This window comes from Vombatus ursinus, unplaced genomic scaffold (genome assembly GCF_900497805.2).
Source record: "Vombatus ursinus unplaced genomic scaffold, bare-nosed wombat genome assembly UNPS02015175.1, whole genome shotgun sequence".
NCBI lineage: Eukaryota > Metazoa > Chordata > Mammalia > Diprotodontia > Vombatidae > Vombatus > Vombatus ursinus.
Window position 1 is genome coordinate 8,338,002 of NW_020954953.1, and position 20,318 is coordinate 8,358,319.

A 20,318-nucleotide genomic window follows, 5' to 3' on the forward strand; every position below is an offset into this window, starting at 1 on the left:
CCCTTTCCTCTTTCTCCTCCCCTCTTCCTTCTTTCCCTCTTCCCCCTTCCCCCTCCTTCAATCTCCCCCTCCTTTCTCTCTCCTTCTCCTCCTTCTTCTTATCCTCTTCCTCCTCCCCTCTCCCTTCTTTCTCTCTTCCCCCCCTCCCCCCTCCTTCAGTCTTCCAGTCTCCCCCTCCCCTCCCCCTCTTCCATCGCCCCACGTGCCCTCGTGCAGCTCGGCGGGAAGGGGCCCTGGCCGGGCCTGGGGTGAGGGCGGGGCGCTTCCCCTTTAAGAAGCCGGCGGTCTCCGGGATCGCCCCGGGGGCGGGCCGCAGGAAGAGGCCCCCGGCAGGCCTCAGTGCGCACGTGGTCGGCCATGGAGTTGGGCGCCGACCGCTTTGAGCAGAAGCTGCCCTTGCTGGAGGAGCTCGTTCTGGGCTCCGACTTTCTGGGTAAAGAAGCCCCCGCGCCGGGGCTCTCGTCTCCTTCTCGGGCCGCCGGGAAGGTCGGAAGGGGGCGAAGGGCGGGCGCGCGTGGCGTCGAGGCGGCCTCTCCCGGGCTGCAGGCTGCTGTCTGGGAGCGCCGAGCTGGAGGGGCCGGGGAGCGGGCTTAGGATCCCGGCTGGGCCCCTCCGGGCCTGGGCAGCCCCGGGGACAGAAGTGGGGCGGGTGGGGCAGGATCAGAACTCACTTGTGTGCGGTGGGCTTCTTCCCTGGGTTCAAGGCTTCTCTGCAGGCTGCAGAGTGTCTGCCCTTAACAGGGAGCTGAATTTTGAGCCCCTTGGAGGCCCAGCCCTGGGAGTCCTGAGCCTCAGGAAGAGGGGGATGGAGGGGTCAGGCCAATTGGGATGTTCTTTTCTTTGGCTATTTCCTAGGCTTCCTGTTTCCCCTTTCCTGGCTTTCTGAGTGCCTAAGCTTTGCAGGATCCTGAAAGCAGCCCAGGACACTCTCCTCCTGCTGCTTAATTCAGAGTCCCACGTGCCCATTGGTCCAGTTTTCCCCAGATCTGTGTGTGTACTGGTGGACAAACTTCCTAGGTTACCCCTCCAGTTATGTCAGAATTTGGGCAAGAGACATTTTTCACCCAGTGGCAAATCTATGGAAGAATATAGACAAGAATCAGAGAAGAGCTAGCTTTGTTAGAGGAAACATACAAATTGTTGAGATCACAGATCCATTTTTGCTCCCTTGAACTAGGACAATCTGTGAAATGTATATTGTTTTGCATTAATCTTTTTTAAAAATTAATTTATTTTTTAGTGCCAAATTCTCTCTCTCCCTCTACCATCCATTGTAAAGGCAAGAAATACAATGCCCATTATACACATGAAGTCATTTGTTTTGCATTAGTCTTACAGCATCCTGCATGCTGAGTGCTCCCTAAGTACTGACTGGTGAGTAATGTGATCCTGATGTTCACAAATGGATTCTCTTTCATTTTATGAATTTCACCTGTAGGTTTGGACATAGAATTTACAGGCTTGAGGTCCATCTTTCCAAAAGGCCAGCAAACAAGGTAAAGTGGGAAAAACTTCTATCATCAGTTTATGTAGAATTCTGCTGGGACTTAATTTGAGTCATACAGGGTGGCATAATAGGTAGAGCACTGGGTGTGCAGTCAAGAAGACCTGAGTTTAGGGGCAGCTAGGTGGCACAGTGGATAGAGCACCAGCCCTGAATTCAGTAGGACCCGTGTTCAAATCCAACCTCAGACACATAACACTTACTAGCTGTGTGGCCCTGGGCAAGTCACTTAACCTCATTGCCTAGACAAAAAAAAAAGAAGACCTAATTTGAAATTCGGTCTCACCCCTTTAACTGCGTGACCCCTGGCAAGTTATTGAACGTCTGTTTGCCTCAGTTTCCTTAACTGTAAAATTAGTAACAGTATCTATCTGGAAGGGTTGTTGTGAGGATCAGATGAGAAATTTGTAAAGTGTTTAGCACAGTGCCTGGCACATAAGGGATGCTATATAAATGTTTATTATCATCTTCCACTCAGAGAGGAGACTTCATCTAGTAAAGTGGAATCTATATTTGAACAGACATTCTTTCTATAAAGTGGTCCTCTGGAATTTACAGGGATTAGTGCTAATAATTATAATAACAGCTCATAGTCACATAGTGCTTTAAGGTTTACGAGGTTTTCTTAAAGTAAAATTCTTAAGGTTTTCTTGTAAAGCTCCTAAGATTTTTTTTTCCATAACCCTAGGAAGTATATAGAGAAAATATAATTTTATTGAAAAGGAAACTGAAGCTCAGCAACATTAAAAAATTTCATTATTGTAGATCTAATGAATATTGGAACCAAAACTTAGACTTGGGTCTTCTGACTCAACTTCTATGCTCTTTCTGCTACCCAATACCTCTCTTAATAATGAAAATGAAAGCATCTTATTTGGAGACATTTTGTCAGTATTTGTAAAATACCTGTTCTCTTTTAACAGTCTCTTTGACTCACCAGCAGAGTGGTATCTGAAAACTAAGAAGAGCATTCAGCAGTTTACAGTGTGTCAGATTGGTGAGTTTACTGGTTAAAGATGGTGGCATCCTTCCCTGCTGTTCTAAGCTGTTAGATATATGGGAGGTGGTTAAATTTAGTGGAGAGAGGTTTGAATACTAGGTTTGAAACCTTGTTTTGCTACTTAATTCCTGTGTCACCCTGAGCAAATAGTTTCTGTAAAACAGACTGATACAGTTTTAAATCTGTGATCCTATTATCTTTAGGAGCACTTGGGAGTGTTGCAAAGTTGGTTTATCCTGTAGGTTTTTTTTGTTCGCTTGAACTGGTGATGATTTTTGGTGTCATGTTACTTATTCATCGTTCCCTAGATTAGGGCTTCCTTCCCTGAATTGACCCATTTCTTGGAATAATCTTTATGTAAGCGGAAGCATTAGTTTCACTTTGACATACATTTGTTTAAAGGAGGACCTATTGATCATCATGTTGTTTATGCTATGAAATTAATCCTTTCAAGTTGTTTGCCATCCTTTGATAAATCTGGAAAAGTATTTAAAATAATGTTTAATGATGGGCACTGTGCCAAATGCTGGGAATACAAAGAAGGGCTATGCTATGTTCAAAGAACTTGCAATTTAGTAGAGAAAATAGAATATGCAAACAATTACACAGGTATATCCAAGGTAGACGGGTGGTAATCTCACAGAGAAGGTATGAGCTTTAAATGGGAGCAAGACCAGAGTTGAGATTTTGGCTGAGACTTCAGGGAAGCCAGGGGGCAGAGATGAAGAGAGAGAATTCCAGACAATGGAGACAGCCAGTGAAAATGCCCAGTGGGGGGATGAAGTGTCTTCAAGTCTAGCGAGAGGCAAAATTTTCTCTATTGTAAGCTTTGTACAATTGATCTCTTCTATTGACGCAATTTTAATTTTTAAACAAGAAACATTCAACCTCAGAAGTGTGAAGTCTAGCAATATGGAACAGCTTCTTCTTGATCAGATCATCGGGATATGTTCTGTCCTAAAACTATTGTTAATCTGCCTGTCTCCTTTTTTGTCCCCAAACATTCCCGTAGAGATATTGAAGCCTGACCTATTCCTGATTCTTTCACATCTCTTGTTCATTTACTTGTGAAGCCTCTGTCTTCAATATTCATTTCTCTGCCTAAGAGAAGACATACTTTTGTCTTCAGATACTTAATTAACAAGTTTTTACTCAGAAGCAGGTAGAGAACAACCTGTAGCAGTTGCCCCTATATATAATAGCAAGATCACGTTTAGGAACTGTATGTTTTCTTTTCTTGGAAGTGTGGATACACAGAGTATTACCAAAAAAAAAAATGGCTCTTAATTTGTGGTTTGAAGGGATGGGAATATAACTAAAGTTCATTATAACCTCATCCTTCTCCCCCCCCCCCCCAACTCTTTTTTCATTCTTTTAGGATTGTCAATGTTTTCAAGTATGGGAAGAAAGTCAAACAAGTAAGTATGAAGACTTTTTTCAATAAAATTCAACAACTGTGGATGAGGTATACCTCATGTACAGCAGATGTAGAATGCAGCGTATTCTTTAAGATATTGGTATTTTGGTTTGTTTTGATGAACTAAACTTTTCTGTCAGAAAAAAAGAGGGTTCTTTTTCAGAGGTGGGACTGGGAAATCTCAACAGTGTAAAAAAAAAAAAAAAGAAGTAGCAAGAGGCAGTATGATATAGTGGATTGAGAACTGACTGCAGAGTCTGACAAATATTGGCTTTGTGGCCCTGGGTAATTTCACTTAAATTGAAATTTCACTTACCATCTTGATATCCCAGGAAATGCTTGGTAAGTTCAGAGGAGGTGGGAGGTGCAAAGTTGCTTGGGTGGAAAGGGTTTCCTCATTGAGAGCTCCTTGTCCCAATGAAATGACAGGTCTGCCCCCATAAAAATTGTTAAGAAATAAAAAAGAAAAAAAGCTATCACATAAAACATAACCAACCTGTACCCTCCTAAATCTTTAAGTATCTACTTCTATTATGTATGAGGCATTTTGCTAGACCATGGACCTTGATCTTTTATTTGTTTTATTTTATTTTGGTACGAATCACATTTGAGTGCAGGAAACTGAAAGATACTGCAAGTGTCCAATATTTAAAAAAAAAATTTTACTCTGTGTTTCTTTTCTTTTTTTTTTTAAATAGGTATATAGCCCATTCATATAACTTCTTCCTCTTCCCTACCACACTTGGGATTATGGATTCAGAGTTCTCCTTCCAGGCCTCTAGTATTCTATTTTTGAATCAATATGGTTTCGATTATAATAAGGTATGTTGTTTGTTGGTTTTTTTTTTCCTTTGCTCAACTTTCGCCAGTGCAGTAGGTGGGGAGAGTACAATCTCGAAAGGACTTATTTATAAGGAAGAAGAGCTAAGGCCTTTCCCTGTCTCTTATTCACACCCTTCAAACCAAAATTTCCTTTTAGCTTTATGGTGCCTGGCACGTCGGATGATGACTGCATTTTTTTTCTATTTAGTTTCTCAAAAATGGGATCCCATATATGAATGAAGAACAGGAGAAGAAAATTAAGCAAGACCTTTTAACAGGGAATTGGAAAGTTCGTAGGTAAAGTCTTTTCTCCTTAGTTTATACAGCCTTCTCTAAAAGTATGTACAAGCTCAACTTTTGTAGTTATATATTTGGTACTGATGTGCCAGAGAAGTATTCATTAGCATTTGGGAGAGCAAATGTTAGCTGTTAGCTATTGGTGAAAGTAGTCCATGTGTGATACAAGTTTCATAGAATCAGAAAACCAGAAGGAGCATTGAAATCCATCCAGCTATCTTCATGAGTGTTGAGGTTTTCCCCAAAATTCTACTTGTTTTTATTTCCCTAATTAAAAAGCATTCCTTCTTAGGGAAAAAGCCTGAAATTTCAACCTTTTCCTCCTTTTTTAAACATCAGAGGCTAATGGTTGCCCTTATTTCCCAAATAGCAATTCCATTTTTTTTTTTACCCAAATGAAGGGATAAATAAAAAGGCATTTAATATAAGCACTTTCTGTGTACAAAAAGCACTTGGCTCACGTGTAGAAAAGCAAGATAGTCTCTGCTCTGAAGGAGTTTATATCTAATAGTGACAGACAGCACATATAGGAGGGTTCAGTTGCAGGGCCCAGAGAAAGGTCGTTAGGGTGTAGAGCAAAACAGATGGTCATCCATCCTTTTTAGTGTTATTTCCATTGGTAATCCTATATTTCTTTCTGATGTTGAACTGTTTGTTTGTCAATGCCAAGGACTTTTTGGATTTTCAGTAACTGTAGTTGTTGAGGAGGTAGGGTTTGTAGCATCTGCCGAGGCAGGTGCCAGGTCACATCTCTACATAGGATTATTCTCTTAGATATTGGCTGTGAGCCTGGGTTGGAAGCAGGGCTGGTGCTTGATGGGTGAGGGGATAGAGTGCTGGTATTCCTAGACCCTTTTGGGCAGGGTCCTAGGCTGTTCCTACCAGGGTTGGAGAAGAGATGGTAGTATTTTTGACATAGATGAGCCTATATTTATCAGGGTCTCTGTTGCTAGCTTTTTTTTTTTTAATGATATGATTCTTTTCCTTTGGAACTATAGTAATAAGGATACTTAGCATTGAAGAAAACACAATTTTTTTTCCTCCTAATGTCCTTGTGAGGCAGGGAGGGGATCGGGAAACTTATCTCTCTTAAAAAGAGAAATATAGATCTTTTAAAAAAATTATTTTTATTACTTATATAGCAAGAGTGGTAATCTCTTTTTGGTGGCCCATTTTCTCCATTAAATCATCATGCTAGAACTTGAGACACAGGAAACAGTAACTTAGTTTTGAAGTCATCTCATTTTGTTTGGTTGTCAGGTTTATTTGGAATCATCTCATTTTATTTGGTTGTATTTTCATCTCCTTTTCTTCTTGGAATTTCATTTATAGTACATTGGACAAAGACCAAATGAAGGTGGTGATTGATGAGGTAACTCGGTGGTTGGAGATGGCACAAGAAGGAGACTGGATGACACTTCCTGATATAACTGGTAGGCAAGGAAACTTCTTTTTGTGGATAGGCGAATGTGAAAGGGGTACTTGGCCACGTCCATGGCACCCACCCATAAAACTGCTAGCCAGATTAAAAAAAAAAAACAAGGATTTTTCCTTATTCTTGAGATCCTGCCTGTTGGGGAGGCATGGGTCTTAGGTAGGACTTCTGATGCTGGTCCCTTCTCTTTGGGGAACTTAGGGTCATGCTGTGTAGAAGTGTGACCTCTGTCTTGCGAATAGATTCATTCTGGATTGGGGATTCATAAATGCGTAGGGATTCATAAATGCATGGGCATTCAGGGACCTCTCCCTAAGGGTAATCCCAAGTAGTTTTCATATTGATTGATTCTGTTTTTCCTCTTGCATTCCCTCTTTGCCTAAACTTCTCTCATGTAAGGTGAATGGAAGATAATTCTGACTCTGGGTTGTATTAAACATGTCTTTGACCATAACATGTCTCATGGGTATATGGAGATAGTTTTCCATTTGTTCCTCCTGTGGTCTAACTGCCTCAAGGTTGTAGATTTAGGAGGGAGAGTGGAATGTTTTTTTCAAATCTGAATATGTGACCTGTGAATTTCAGTCTTTGTTTTCAGTCTTGCTTCCCCTTCTTTGCTTCAGGGTTCCAGGCTTTTGAGGTACAGTTAGTACTGAGGCAGGCTCTCCCCACAGTTTGGACCCTGATGAAAGACAAAGGGGTGAGTTAGGAATTCTGTGCTTTTAGACTAAAGGATGTTTTCTGCCTTGCTTTAGAGGAGTCCTTGGTAGCCTCTTAATTTATCAGTCTTTGTCACCCAGCCAAACCTAATTTAAATTTGTGCTCTGTGAAAGGTCCATCTCCATGGGCCAGATGCCAGGTTTCCTCAGTGGAAGTCTGGAAAAAAGATGGTTTTGGGGAGGCTGGACTTAGCTGCCAGATTATTACAGCCTGCCCTCGGTTTCCTTCTTTCCCCTTCCCTACATCCTTCTTCCTTATGTTGGAGAGTTCTTTTCCCTTACCCCAGGTCTAAGGCCAGGATAACTTGTCCTCAATCTCTCCTGGCAGATACTAGTAAAGAAAGTGAGCAGGCAATATCGCTGGTGTCTAGAGAACTCCTCTCGTGACCATGATGACTGCAGGAGGGAGAAAATTCTCCTCTCTGCCCGGGGCTTTGCTGTTTTTTTCCAGATGCTGGTAAAAGCCAAGAAGGTAGAGATCCACATTTGTATTGCATGCTTTTTGACAGTGTTGAGGTTTATGGCCATGGCCAGTGATTCCTCTAGCCATGGGAGCTAGCTCCCTGTTCCTGTCATTATTTTACTTTGGGCAGCTGGGAGGTACAGTGGATAGAGTGGACTCTGTCAGGAAGATGCAAGTTAGAATCCTTCTTTGGACACTTGCTGTGTGATCCTGGGCAAGTCTCGGTTTCCCCATCTGTGAAGTGGTGATGATAATAGCCCCTCCCTTCATCACGGGGTTGTTATGAAGATTGAATGAAATCATATTATAACACATGTAACACACCTTAAAATACTACATAAATGTCAGCCATCATCATCATCATCGTCATTAGTATCTGTTACTTTAGTAACTGTTGATTTCATCCGTGTGAGGTCTCCACTCTCTAATGCAGATTGCAATCTTCCCATTTAATTAACCAATTATTTATTATTACATATTAAGCAATATTCACAAGTTGCTGTGGCTAAAAAAATTAATTTCCTTGTGGCCACTTTTTCATTGATGAGGTGTCTCTTAGCTAAGCCAGACTGGTCCGCAGAGTTCTGCCTTGTTGTCTCTTGCTGGGCTTCTGGCCATTATTACTTTTACCCACGTGATGATAGATGACTTTAGAAAAAGACTACCCCTAAGTAAAGCGTTGCCTTGTTTCTTGGGTTATGAAGCTTTGTGTTTGTTTTGAAGCAGAGTGCTGGTGTACTGCATTTTAAATTAAATAGTAGTTTTTATTAGCAAAGCACGCTATCTCTCCTGCATCTTGTGATTGATTTTATGGTTAAGAAATTCCTGAAGCTTACCTTACCTTGAGTTCTTCGTACTCCTTTCTTCCCTTCTCTCTCTCTCTCTCTCTCTTTTTTTTTTTTTTGGCAAGGCAATGGGGTTAAGTGACTTGCCCAGGGTCACATAGCTAGTAAGTGTCAAGTGTTTGGTCTGAGGCTGGATTTGCGCTCAGGTCCTCCTGACTTCAGGGCTGGTGCTCTATCCACTATGCCACCTAGCTGCCCCTCCCTTCTCTTTTTTTTCAAAATTTTTTTATTAATATTCCTCAAGAACATGGCCCATTTCCTTTTTGTCTTTGTTTTCCAGGCAACTTAGCAGAGCACCTGGCATATAACAGGTGCTAAAAAATTGCTTGTTGAGTACCTGATCCTCCCTGGTATTTGGGCTGTTAAGAGCCCCTTTTCTTAAAAGGAAAAGAGAGAATGATGTGGGAAGAGGTTGAAAAGGTTACCTGTAGCTACTGATAACACCGACTTGTTTGTAAGAAAATACTGATGGGGCAGCTAGGTGGTCCAGTGGATAGAGCTCCGGCCTTGGAGTCAGGAGGACCTGAGTTCAAATCTGGTCTCAGACCAAAGACTTGACACTTATTAGCTGTGTGACTCTGGGCAAGTCACTTAATCCTGATTGCCTCACCAAAAAGCAAAAAAAAAAAAAAAAACCAGAATAGAAAAAAAAAAAAGCAGAATAGCAGGAAAATACTGATGGCATTTGGTGACTTTGATTCATTTCTTATATGTCTCTTGGCCCTATTCTTTTTAGCCTTTGGTGGGACATAACATGATGATGGATCTTCTGCACCTTCATGAAAAGTTCTACAGACCTCTCCCAGGTAGGGAAAGAGATGTCCTTGCCCCTTTTCCATCCCAGCAAAACCTGACCTGGGGCTTTGGAGAGGGAGCTTGACCCGAGAAAGCTCACAATTTTTTAGTCTTTAGGGGATTATAGGGACTGGGAGAATATACCCTCTTGCCTGGCCACCTGCCCACCTCCACAGATACATGTTCCTCATCAATATCTAGAGGACCTTGGAGTCAAACAGGTGCTGCTTATTGTGATTCATCACTTGTTGTCTTCTTGGAACAAAAGATATCCACCATTCTGCCTTTTACCCTCCTCCACTAGGAAGGTAGCTTTAGCCTTTTATTTATTAAGCTTCTTTCCTCACTGGGCACCGAACCTCAGCCAAACTCATTGTATGTCACTTCCAGCTTCAAGCTTAGCTGATAAAGTTCTTAAAAATCAGCCCTTTCACCTCTCTCTTTTTGAAATGAGAGTCAGCATCCTCTCTTCATTTGATACCTTCTTAGTTTATAATTAGTGACCAAAGTCTCATCTTCAGTCTAAAATCCAATAAATTACATTTGTTTTATAATCAGAAAAAACAGCCCATTTCTTCTCCAGTATATTCTACAGTTTGTTCCATTCCAAAATGATCAGTTATTTGAGTTCTGAATCAGAGTAACTTTTTCCCTTAGAACTCTGAGCAAAGTAGACTGCTTTGCTTCATATGAAAGGGTAGAACCACAAAGGGAGACAGTACCTTACCCAAGTATAGAGGGTTTCCATAGGCTTAGTACAATTTTAAGCTTTAATAGTTTTGGAGACACCTTATGTCTATCTTGTCTCCCCTGGCTAAACTAACCTTCTTGAGGACAAAGATTTCGCTCTTGTCTTATATTCACACCCCCAGACACAATGCCAGGCACACAATAAAATACTTAACAAATGCTGATTGATTGAGTCTCTCCTCAGAATCCTATGAGCAGTTTAAGCTGAACATCCATGGCTTGTTTCCTGTCCTCATAGATACCAAGAATGTGACAAAACAGATTTGGAAGGTAAATAAACAAATTGCATTTTGTTAGTTTCAATGTACATCTTTCTTCTGCCTTCAGTTTCCTAATAAAGTTTTTAGAGTTCAGGCTCTAGTACTTGTTGCTGTTTTGCCCTGTGCAAGATTATGAATGGTGACAAAATCAATTCTGTCTTTTATGGAAACTTCAGTGTTTTTCCCTACCTGTTTTGTTTATTGAGATCATCAGCGCAGGGACTTTCTCAAATCCAGGGTTGGGGAGGGATTTGTTCTGTGAAATTTGGATTCAGTCAAAGGGCTGCACGTGAGGACCTAGATGGCCACATGAAGCAATATATGTAAAGCACTTTGCAAAACCTTAGAGGGTTGTGTAAATGTCAGTTTTAGTGATGGCAGTAGGGATGACAATGCAAGATGAAACTTGACTCTTTAGAAGCTTCAGAACCAAAAATTCCCTTCATGGCTCTGAGGTTATCTGGGCCTTTTGAGACCTGGAAATCTTAAGGTGTTTCCTGGGCCTCTAACTTGAGGCTCAGGTCACCACCTTGGTACACTGGTACACTTGGTACTCCTGTCAAAGAGGTGTGTCAGCAATATTGGAGTTACTTTCTGACCCCCAAAGAGACTGCATAGTCATTCAGTCTTGATTGGAGGAACAGGGATGGTTATGCTGTTGGACGACATTGGAGGGCACCAAAGGGCTATTTTACGAGTCCTTTGGGGTGTATTTAAGGTGAAGGTATAAAATCCTAGCTGACCTCATCTCTCATGTCCCAGTTTTGTTTTTGGTTTTTTTTTTCCTCCCTCACAGGAACTAAGTTTCCCGAGAGCTTCTAATCTTTTGGAGGTTTATGAAGTCCTAAACAGGCAAGCAAGATGTCTTTGATGCTGGTCAAATGTGCTTTTGTGAAGACCCAACCTTTTTTAGGAAGCAGAGTTGTCTTATCTTTGACCACAGCCTTGAGTTGGTATGGGTTTGCAGACTGACAGAAAAGCCCTCCTTTCAAAGAAGGGAGGCATCAGCTGTGTTCACTTCCCTGTTGAGAAGCTCAGCAGGTTGAGGGTGGGGATGGGAGAGGCATGACAGCTGCAGCTGGTTTAGAGACTTAATGGGTAAAGCTTCTTGATCTGCCTTTAACGTCTCTATCAACCACCTGGGGATTAATGATCCAGATATACCTCGCACTTCTGTTCATGGCCGGGGCAGAAGGTAGATCAGGGACGTAGATCAGAGTTCGGGGTGATAGAGGAATTCGACAAGTCCCTTAGAGCAGTGTGGTTTGGTCATTGCCAGTGTTCTCTTATTTGTCCTGTCCCTTGAATGAGCTCTCCCTTCAAGAGTCACAGTATTTTGGACTCAGATTGTCTTAATTTAGTTAAAGGGAAAAGAGGGTGTGTGAGTGCACACCCTGTTGTGAAAGAGTGAGCATTTTCAAGTAAGAAAAAAAACCTGACCTTTTGCTCTTTCTCCAATAGTGACCTGAATCCTACCAAGAATTCTTGTCCAGTGATCATTCATGCAAGCGAATGTATCAAATATGGTATGTTCCAATTAAAGTGAGGCCTGCTTCCTGGCTTACTGACCAGGGAGCTAGGTTTCCCTGAAATGTGCCTTATCCCTAGCAAGTGTTGGACAGATAGGCACATTCTCACTAGGCATTTCTCACCTGAGTTGTCTTTGATTCAGTTTGATTCAAGAAGCAATTATTAAGCACCTACAGTGTTCTAGGTACTGGGGAAGTTGTGATTGATCTTGTGATACGTCCTCTCGGTTTTGTTCAATAAGTTATTTTATCCTTTTGGGAAGCTCTTTCCTTTGCCACTGTCTTTCCCCTACATTTAATTTTTCTTCCTTTGGCAGGAGGAGAAAATTAGGAGGAGAAAAGGTGGAGCATTAGACATGGTTTTAGGGAAGGGCAGGTATGGGCTAGGCATTCGTAGTCCTAAATGCCAAAGGAGATAGAAAGTTGGTTGGATTGGGATAAAGAGTAGATAGTTGCTGGTCCAAGTTTCATTTCTAATCATAGCTCAATTCTGTTTTTCTACCTTATGGGGAAAATGTTTCAGTTGAGACCAAATACCCTCATGAAGCAGCTTATGATGCCTTCCTTTGTGGATCAGGTAAAAAAAGGAACTTAATTTTTTAAAAATTCCCATTCGTATAGTTATAAGATACCTACTGTGTGCAAGATACTGTGTTAGGGAGCTGAAGGTAAAAGAAGACACAACCCTTCCCTCAATAAACTTGCTCTTTGTGCATGTGTCTGTGTGAGGGAGAGGTGTACAAGTAATACAAGGCTCATTAGAGTTGGTAAGTGCATAGGAGGGGTCTGAAGGGAATGTCTGAGAGACTCTGGAAAGGAGAGATCACTAATAGCTGTAGAGATTGAGTCTATTTGGAGCATGTGGGCTTGGCAGACTATGGAGTATGTGAAGGATAAGAGTCCAAGATAAGTCTGGAAAGGCAATTTGGAGCCAGATTATGGAGGCCTTGCATCCCAGCTAAGATTTGGTAAACTGAGGGGAGGTTTTATTTGTTTGGGGTTTTTTTTTTGTTTTTTTTTTTTTTGCTAGGCAATGGGGTTAAGTGACTTGTTCAGGGTCACACAGCTAGTGAGTGTTATGTGTCTGTTAGGTCCTCCTGATTCCAGGGCCGGTGCTCTATCCACTGCGCCACCTAGCTGCCCCATTGAGGGGAGGTTTTAGAACAGGGGAGTGACATGTTCAGAGCCTGCATCAGGAAATTATTCTGGTGGGAGTGTGGGGTGGATGATGAAAGAAAAGAGAGAGACCAGAGGCAGGGAGGCCAGTGAAGAGTCTAGAAAAATAGGCCAGGGAAAGCTGGGGGTGGCAGCATTGTCTTGTGAGGAGACTGAGGTTGGTGGATTGCTTTTTTGTGAATTCTGAGCTGCAGTAAGGTTAAAGCCTGAGCAAGATAGGGAGACTCGGCCTCATTTAAAAAAAAAAAATCCAAAACAAAAAATAATAGTCCTGGGCAGAAGCAACCAGATCCCTAATGAGGATGATAATATGGGCATAAAAAGGAGTGAATAGAAACAAGATATAGTGTGGAATTAGAATAAAAGACCTGACAGTTGATTGGAGTTGGGGATGGAGAATACATGGAAGTCAATGAAAACTTGATAGGTTTTGAACTTGAATGACTGGGAGGATGGTGGAACCATGAGGAAAAACATTTATATTTACATTCGTGGGACTTTTCACTTTCCACAGTGATGAGAAACATAATGTGATAGCACTCTGAAACTGATGGGGAACAAAAATGAAACTTGGAGTCAGTTAATAAATATTAGATGCCTGCTCTGCGAGAGGCACTGTGCTAGATATTGGAAATTCCGAGTCCAATCTCTGCCCTCAAGACACTTACATTCTACTGGTGGAGAAAATGTATAAATACATTTTATATAAAATAAATAGAAGGCAATTTAGGGGTGTGGTCAAGACAGACTTCATGTAGAAAGTAGTACTTCTGCTGAGATTTGAAGGAAAAGGAGAATTTTCAGGCATGGGGCGTGGCCAGTACAAAGGCACAGAGTTGGGACACGATTGTCCTGTGTGAGGAATTACAAGAAGGCTAGTCTGTCTGGACCATGGATTTTGGGAAAGGGAGTGATGTATGAAGGCTGGGGAGGTCAGTTAGGTCCACGTGGAGAAGGGCTTTAAATACCAAACAGGAATTTGTATTTGATCCTGGAGTCTATTGGGAGCCACTGGAGTTTATTGAATAGGGAGTGACATCATTAGATCTGCATTTCAGGAACATCACTTTGGCATTTGGGTGGAGGATAAATTGGAGAAAGGAGAGACTTGAGCCAACGAGTCAATTATTTTTCAAATTTTCTTTCCTCCCAGTTCTCTTGAAGGTGGCACATTTACTACTATATAGAACAACTGGGTGAGTATTTCTTTTCATCTTGTACTTTTAATAGTTGATCAACAAGTACTTTCTGAACATTTACTATGTACCCAGCATGATCTTGGTTGTGGGGGAATAATGAGGACAGAGTCATCACAAGTATGGGAAACCCCTGACTTGGCAGGTTCTGACTAATGTGCTTTTCTTTCTCATAGGACCACTTTGGTTGGACAAAACCTGAGAACTCCCCTCCTTTCCTCACAATACTGCTACCAAGGATTGCTCTCCTTTTCTTTCCTCCTGCTTACAGACCCTTCTGCTGGCTACTACTGCTCAGTCTAATCCAGTCCAATGTAGACAATGGGTGGGAGGGACATAAAGTTGCTGACATTATGCAGACATAATCTGCTCTAACCCTTGTTTTTATTCTTGACTCCAAAGCTCTAACTCCTTACTGCTCTTATCTAACCCTTATCCTCTGTTCCTTTTCTGAGCCTCAGTGGCCCTTGTCCTAAGAAGACAGGTCTCAGGTCAAGAGAGCCATTGCTGGTAGTATGGAGCTAGGGGAGTAGAAATGGTCCTCTGGAGTTGATGAGTATTTCAAAGACCTGTGACTTTGTTGGTCTGGGTACTTCTTCCACTAACACAGATCCTTCTTTGAGTCAATGAGTTGTGTTGGCCCAAATATTTATCACTGAGGGCATACTTAGTGATGAGACTCTCAGAACTTAGCTTGACTGGTTTCAGACTGGGCCTGTACTTGATAGGGCCAACTGGAGCCAGAATAACCTTGAGGGTCACCCCCATGCTACAGTGAAGTATCAAAGGTGGGCTTTAGTGGAGGTGATAAAATTTTTACAAATTTTATTATTTGATACAACCTAGACCATGATAAATGATATTAAAAACTTAGATTTATTTAGCCTTTTGTAATTGGGAAGTGTTTTCAGTCAGTCAGCACAAGTGCTTATGATGTGCTAGGTACTGTGCTAATTGTTGGGGATACAAAGAAAAAGCAACAATAATCTCTGCCCTCAGGGAGAAGCTTTCAACATATTATGTAAATAAAACGAGGACATTGAAGATCCACACAGGAGGAGTGGAAGATAGCTTCAGAGGGGAAGGCATTAGCTGCTGGTGGGACCAGGAGAGGTCTTGCTTAGGTAGAAGGTAGCATTTGTGCTCTCTTGAAGGAACTTAATGATTTCCAAAAGTTTTTAATCTCTTCATAATATACCCCTGTGAAGTAAGTACCATGAATAATAGTGGCCTTATTTTACTGAGGAGAAAAAAGAAGGCAAGCAAGGTTAAATATGAGGAGGGAGTTCCTAGAAATGGATAGAGCAGCCTTTCCTAAAGACCCCGCCCATCCCGACGTGGGAGGCAGTGTGTTGGAATGAAGAGTCCTGGGTGTGGAGTCATGGGACCTGGCTTCGAATCCTGGCTCAGCTACTTATTATTGATGTGACCTCAAGCAAATTTGTTAATCTCTCTGGGCCTCTGCTAAATGAGGAGATCTCTAAAGATGTGCCCAGCTCTTCATCTGTGACCCTAGGTTGTAGTCTTTATCCAATGCAGAGGATACTGTGATTAAATATGTGTATCAGAACTGATTGGGGGCTTTCTCTTCCCCTCCTAACAGTGGCATAAGAATGGAGCCCACGTTCCCTCAGTATCTTGATGTTCTGGCTCCCTATGTGAACCAGGTGAACCTTATCCGAGCATGTATCTCTAAAATTGTGAGTAGTTGTGTGTGTCAGTCCTTTACTTTCTTTGGGGGGCCCCAAGTGGGAAGTCGCTTGGTGGTGGTTGGGGCTGGAGAAGGGGTGGGGTGCTGGGCATAGGGATCCCAGCGGCTTCTCCCTGTCTTCAGCATAAGGGCAGTCCTGGATGTAGGCCCACTGCAGCTCACTCTGTGTAAGCTGGGTGGGATGGTGTTCCCTTAGGGCCAGAGAGCAGGAACGGCCCTTTGGTAAGTTACTTGTGCAGACTTGAGTATGGTCCCTAACTCCTTAGTCTCCATCTTGATTGTCCTAAACCGTTGAGGTCTGAGCATCTTGTGTTTACTGTATGTACTTTATATTTACTTACTATCTGTGCACATGTTTTCCTCCAGCTGATTATAAGCTTCTTGAGGGCAGTGATTAGATTTTCAGGCACTTAACAAATGCTTGTCATTTTCATCAAACTGCCTCTCCATACCTACTCAGAGACCAAAACTGATGGTAGAAAGGAGAGCGACAGCTTGTGTATTGTGTCCTGACAAATCTGTAAAAACCAAGCTTACATTATTTGTTGTTGGGTCTAGTTTTCTTAAAGTTTTCTCAAGCGTATAATATATGTCTATTTTCTTAAGGCCCAGTCCATCCTGGCTCTGCCATTTTTTAGCTGGGTGACCCTGGGCAAATCACTTAACTTGTCTTGCCCTGAATCTCCCCATTTTTGACGTGAACTAGTTGAACCAAATGACCTCACTATTTCTCTCCAGCTCTAAGTCCATGATCCTATGACCTTTTAGTTGTGAGACCTGCAAACTGGTGGTGGTCTAAGGATCTTCAAAATGAAAAGTAGTGACTAAATGTAGTTTATAGTCTCTGAGTTTGTAGAGATAATAGCAATATCAGATTTGAAATTCAAAGCTGTGGACAGTGTGTTGATAGTCCATATATAATGTTTTCCAGAATTTCTCTGGTCCAGATTCCCCCAGCAACCGGCCACCCACCCTTATCCTCAAAGTCAAGAGGTGGCCTGGGGTAGATGAAGAACAAGTCTATTATGAATTCAAGGACCTCTGCAAATTTGATGTCCGACGATTCACCTGCAACCAGTTTCTACTTATGACCAACAAGTTCAAGGAGTAGGTGGCTCATGGGTTCATTTTCCCCTTCCTTGAAATAGCATCTTTTCCTTGCTTCACCTGCTTCTAGCCTAATGCGTACAGTATTATCTCTTTACTTGTGTAGTGCATTGCCAACCACTAACTGACTGAGGAAATGCCTTTTTTCCCCTCTCTCAAGTGTCAGGATTGTGTTGCAAGAATACAGGTATCACCCTGACTTGCAAGTGACCCTGTACCGATACTGGAGGCATTCACCTAATATCAACTGCATACTACAGTAAGTGGCCAGGGTCATAAAGGGTCATTTTGGTGGCATTCTCCACTTGCAGACAGAAGGTATCAGTTTGTTGAATCATGGCATGTTCACTAGATGATTTATAATGCAAGGGAACAGCTAATTATATGTCTTTGAGCTATGTAAGTGCTACATGAGGATCATGGCATCTGAATAAAACTTTTACATATATGCTTATATTAAAATTGCCCCCTTGGATGCCAAAGAAATTAATTTTTAATTTCTATGAGCCTCTGTAAATTTACTAGGAAAATTAAATTTACTAGGAACACAAAGGCACCATCTTAGGGATGTGTATATGTATGAGTTTAGTGTGATAGCACTGGACCTTGGGTAGTAAAGATTTCCCTTCTAGATGAACAAGACTCTAGAAGTGATGAGAGAAAAATACTCGGCCAAACTCGAGTGTAGCCCCAAAAGCCAAGTGATCCTTGGTTTGACGGCCATCTACCTTCCATCATTTCCTTGCAGAATCTGTGGTGTCGTTACTACTTGGGCCTTTCTGGCTTTCATTCTCGGAGGATCTCCATCGATCATACAGTGAAGGCTTCAGGAACTGTTGCCCCATCTCAACTTTGCCCTTGGAATGCCATTCTGCATGACTTGGCTCTTAAGAGTATTTTAAGATGGGCTTGTTAAATCTTTATGAGGTTTCTTTTCCTACCCCAAATCTCTTAAGTGTGTCCTTTTCCAGCGCTCCGGTGCCACAAAATTGAGGATTCAGTAGCATTGGCTCATGGGAAGAAATGTACTATTGGGACAAAAGCCCAAATCATTTTGATGACTGTATTTGTCAGTGAATTCATTAATCAGATTCCAGGGTGGCTGGTAAAAATATCTTGTGAGAGGAGATACAAGTTGCATAAATAAAAGGCTATGCTAACTTTTTTTTTTTTTAAATACTTTTCAACATCATGAGAAGAGTAAATGATTGATGGGTTTAGGGTAATTTTGGTTCTGTTTAAAACTACTTTTCTGAGTAGATTTAATAAAGAAAAAGTTTAATTGGGAAGAATAACTTGTAAGTGTTCTTTTGTGGGAGGGAAAAAAGTAACATTAGCCCAGACTTTGTCTTGGAGCGATGCATGAATACTTTTTGATCAATGTTTTTAATTGCAAAACATACTATTTTAGACTTTGAACAAAATATCCAGAAGGCATGATCTGCACCACTGGCATCTTATATCTCAAAAACTGAGGGTACAGTTAAGGAAATTTATTTAGGCTTCCTCTAAGTTAATTAATCCGTATTTAGCTTCACAGAAATCTTTATAAGACTCTTATGTTAGATGGGTCATTTACCCAACTTTACTTTCTTTGTATGTCGATGCTTTTTATCCCACACTCCCCACCCACCCTTGGGAAAAATAGAAGCAACCATTCAAGTTATTGCCCAGAATTGCCTGTTCCAGGATAAAAGACATATCAATCCTGAAGGGTGGTGGGAAAGGTCTTGCTACTCTGGATGGGGCATTCATGTCCTATTTGTATTTCAACACCCAGGATTTATAGCCATTAATGACTGGGAGAATTGAAACTGTTGACTTTTCAACAGTTGGTCTTATATACTGCCTTAAGCACAAATCAAAGTGATAGTCCCCCTCGATGCCCTCCCCCCACCCCTTTTTCACTAAACTATAAAGTTTTCTTTTTGGCCCATATGTTGGGTATGTGATCTGATTTTTTTTTTTTTTTTTACAGATGCCATTTTCAAGAAGATACAAAATAGGAAAATCCATCTTTTAACAAATAAATTAGAGTGATTGACAACCTATTTTACAAAATTGATTCACTCCAAGATCCCTTTAATTGGGAACTCTCCTGATATGTTTAAGTATTTGCTTAAAGAGAGGGAAAGAAGTAAACAGGAAAGCATAGGATGACAATATCAAGAATCATTATTGCTAGAACATCTTTGAAATAGTGGAGACTCTTGGGGTACAGGTTTGATTTGTAGAAACTGAAAACCAGTTCAAAATAACATTCAGATAGGCTTGATCCAAGGAAACGAGAGATGTTTGATTGTGTTGTTCTCTAGTCCCCCTAACCTCAATAAAAAACAAAAAAATTGGAATGTCAGAATGTCCACACAGAGGTGCCCCCAGTTCAAATCTAACAGCCCTTGGGAATCCGCTCAAGTCCCATCTTTTTAGTGAAGCATTCCCTATGGAAAGGTCACTATACTTGCCTACCCATTTTTAAGATTGCACTTGAAGTAAAGCTTTGGACTTTTGAACATTGTAGGGGTCTGCAAACTACAGCCGGCCAGCCAGCAGGCCTTTTTTGCACCACTAAGAATGATTTTTACATTTTTAAATATAGTAACACTTTATTTTAAAATGTAAAAAATCATTCTCATCCTAAAGAGGTAGTACAAAATCAGGCTGTGGACTAGGCCATAGTTTCCTGACCTCTTCTCTAGAAGGTGGCAACAACCCATGTGTTTTTTTTGTAAGCTCTTTGAGGATAAGGCTGTCTTTTGCCTCTTTTTGTATCCCCAGCTCTTATCACAGTGCCTGGCACACAGTAGGTGCTTAATAAGTGTTGAGTAATATCTCTTTCTATCTAGTAAATAGTAGGGAATCAATAAATATTTGTTAAATGGATGAATGCCATGTTTCATTATATATGTCTCTACCTATAGATTGTGCATTTTCCAACAGTCTTCTTTTCATGATTTAGTGGAAAGAGCTCTAGATTTGGAATCAGAGTTCAAATCCTGTCTGAGTTATTTATTACCTGTGTAGTCATACAGGGCAAGTTACTTAATCATCTCTCTGGGTCTTAGTGTTTTCATGTCAAACCTAACCCAACCCGAGGAGGTTGGACTAAATGATCTTAGATGTCCCAACTCTAGATCTATGATTTTATGATCTTTTATTGTACTGTTTGGCTGACTTAATTCTGTTAGAGATTCTCAGTGGTTTTTTTATGAGCTTGGGAGTGAAAATGGTGCAATAAACAAAACAAGACAATAATCCTTGCTTCATACCACACACAAAAGCTGATTAGCTT

The 20,318-nt window shown here is 41.4% G+C and overlaps 1 protein-coding gene across 4 annotated transcripts; it reads left to right on the forward strand.

The window, feature by feature from the left end:
- The first annotated feature begins 354 nt into the window (after window positions 1-354).
- Window positions 355-19,083, forward strand: LOC114031501 (poly(A)-specific ribonuclease PNLDC1-like). Of its 4 annotated transcripts, none has more exons than XM_027846605.1 (19): window positions 355-433; window positions 1,439-1,496; window positions 2,428-2,501; window positions 3,883-3,922; window positions 4,620-4,743; window positions 4,952-5,040; window positions 6,373-6,473; window positions 7,099-7,175; window positions 7,523-7,666; window positions 9,239-9,308; window positions 10,232-10,317; window positions 11,104-11,159; window positions 11,769-11,833; window positions 12,360-12,413; window positions 14,166-14,208; window positions 15,812-15,908; window positions 16,851-17,026; window positions 17,187-17,285; window positions 19,005-19,083. In XM_027846605.1, exons 1-19 carry the CDS (start codon window positions 358-360, stop codon window positions 19,030-19,032), a joined length of 1,557 nt encoding a protein of 518 aa, XP_027702406.1. In that variant the 5' UTR covers window positions 355-357; the 3' UTR covers window positions 19,033-19,083. The 4 variants fall into 4 exon arrangements, with proteins under 4 accessions (XP_027702406.1, XP_027702405.1, XP_027702407.1 ...); XM_027846604.1 differs by lacking the exon at window positions 19,005-19,083 and adding an exon at window positions 17,775-18,234; XM_027846606.1 differs by lacking the exons at window positions 12,360-12,413; window positions 19,005-19,083 and adding an exon at window positions 17,775-18,234.
- Window positions 19,084-20,318: the final 1,235 nt, after the last annotated feature.

Coding starts and splice junctions, on each gene's coding strand:
- LOC114031501 (XM_027846604.1), top strand. CDS start 358: ATGGAGTTGGGCGCCGACCGCTTTGAGCAGAAGCTGCCCTTGCTGGAG. Junction 7,667..9,238: donor TGCTGGTAAAAGCCAAGAAG/GTAGAGATCCAC, acceptor TATTCTTTTTAG/CCTTTGGTGGGACATAACAT. Junction 11,834..12,359: donor AAGCGAATGTATCAAATATG/GTATGTTCCAAT, acceptor AAAATGTTTCAG/TTGAGACCAAATACCCTCAT.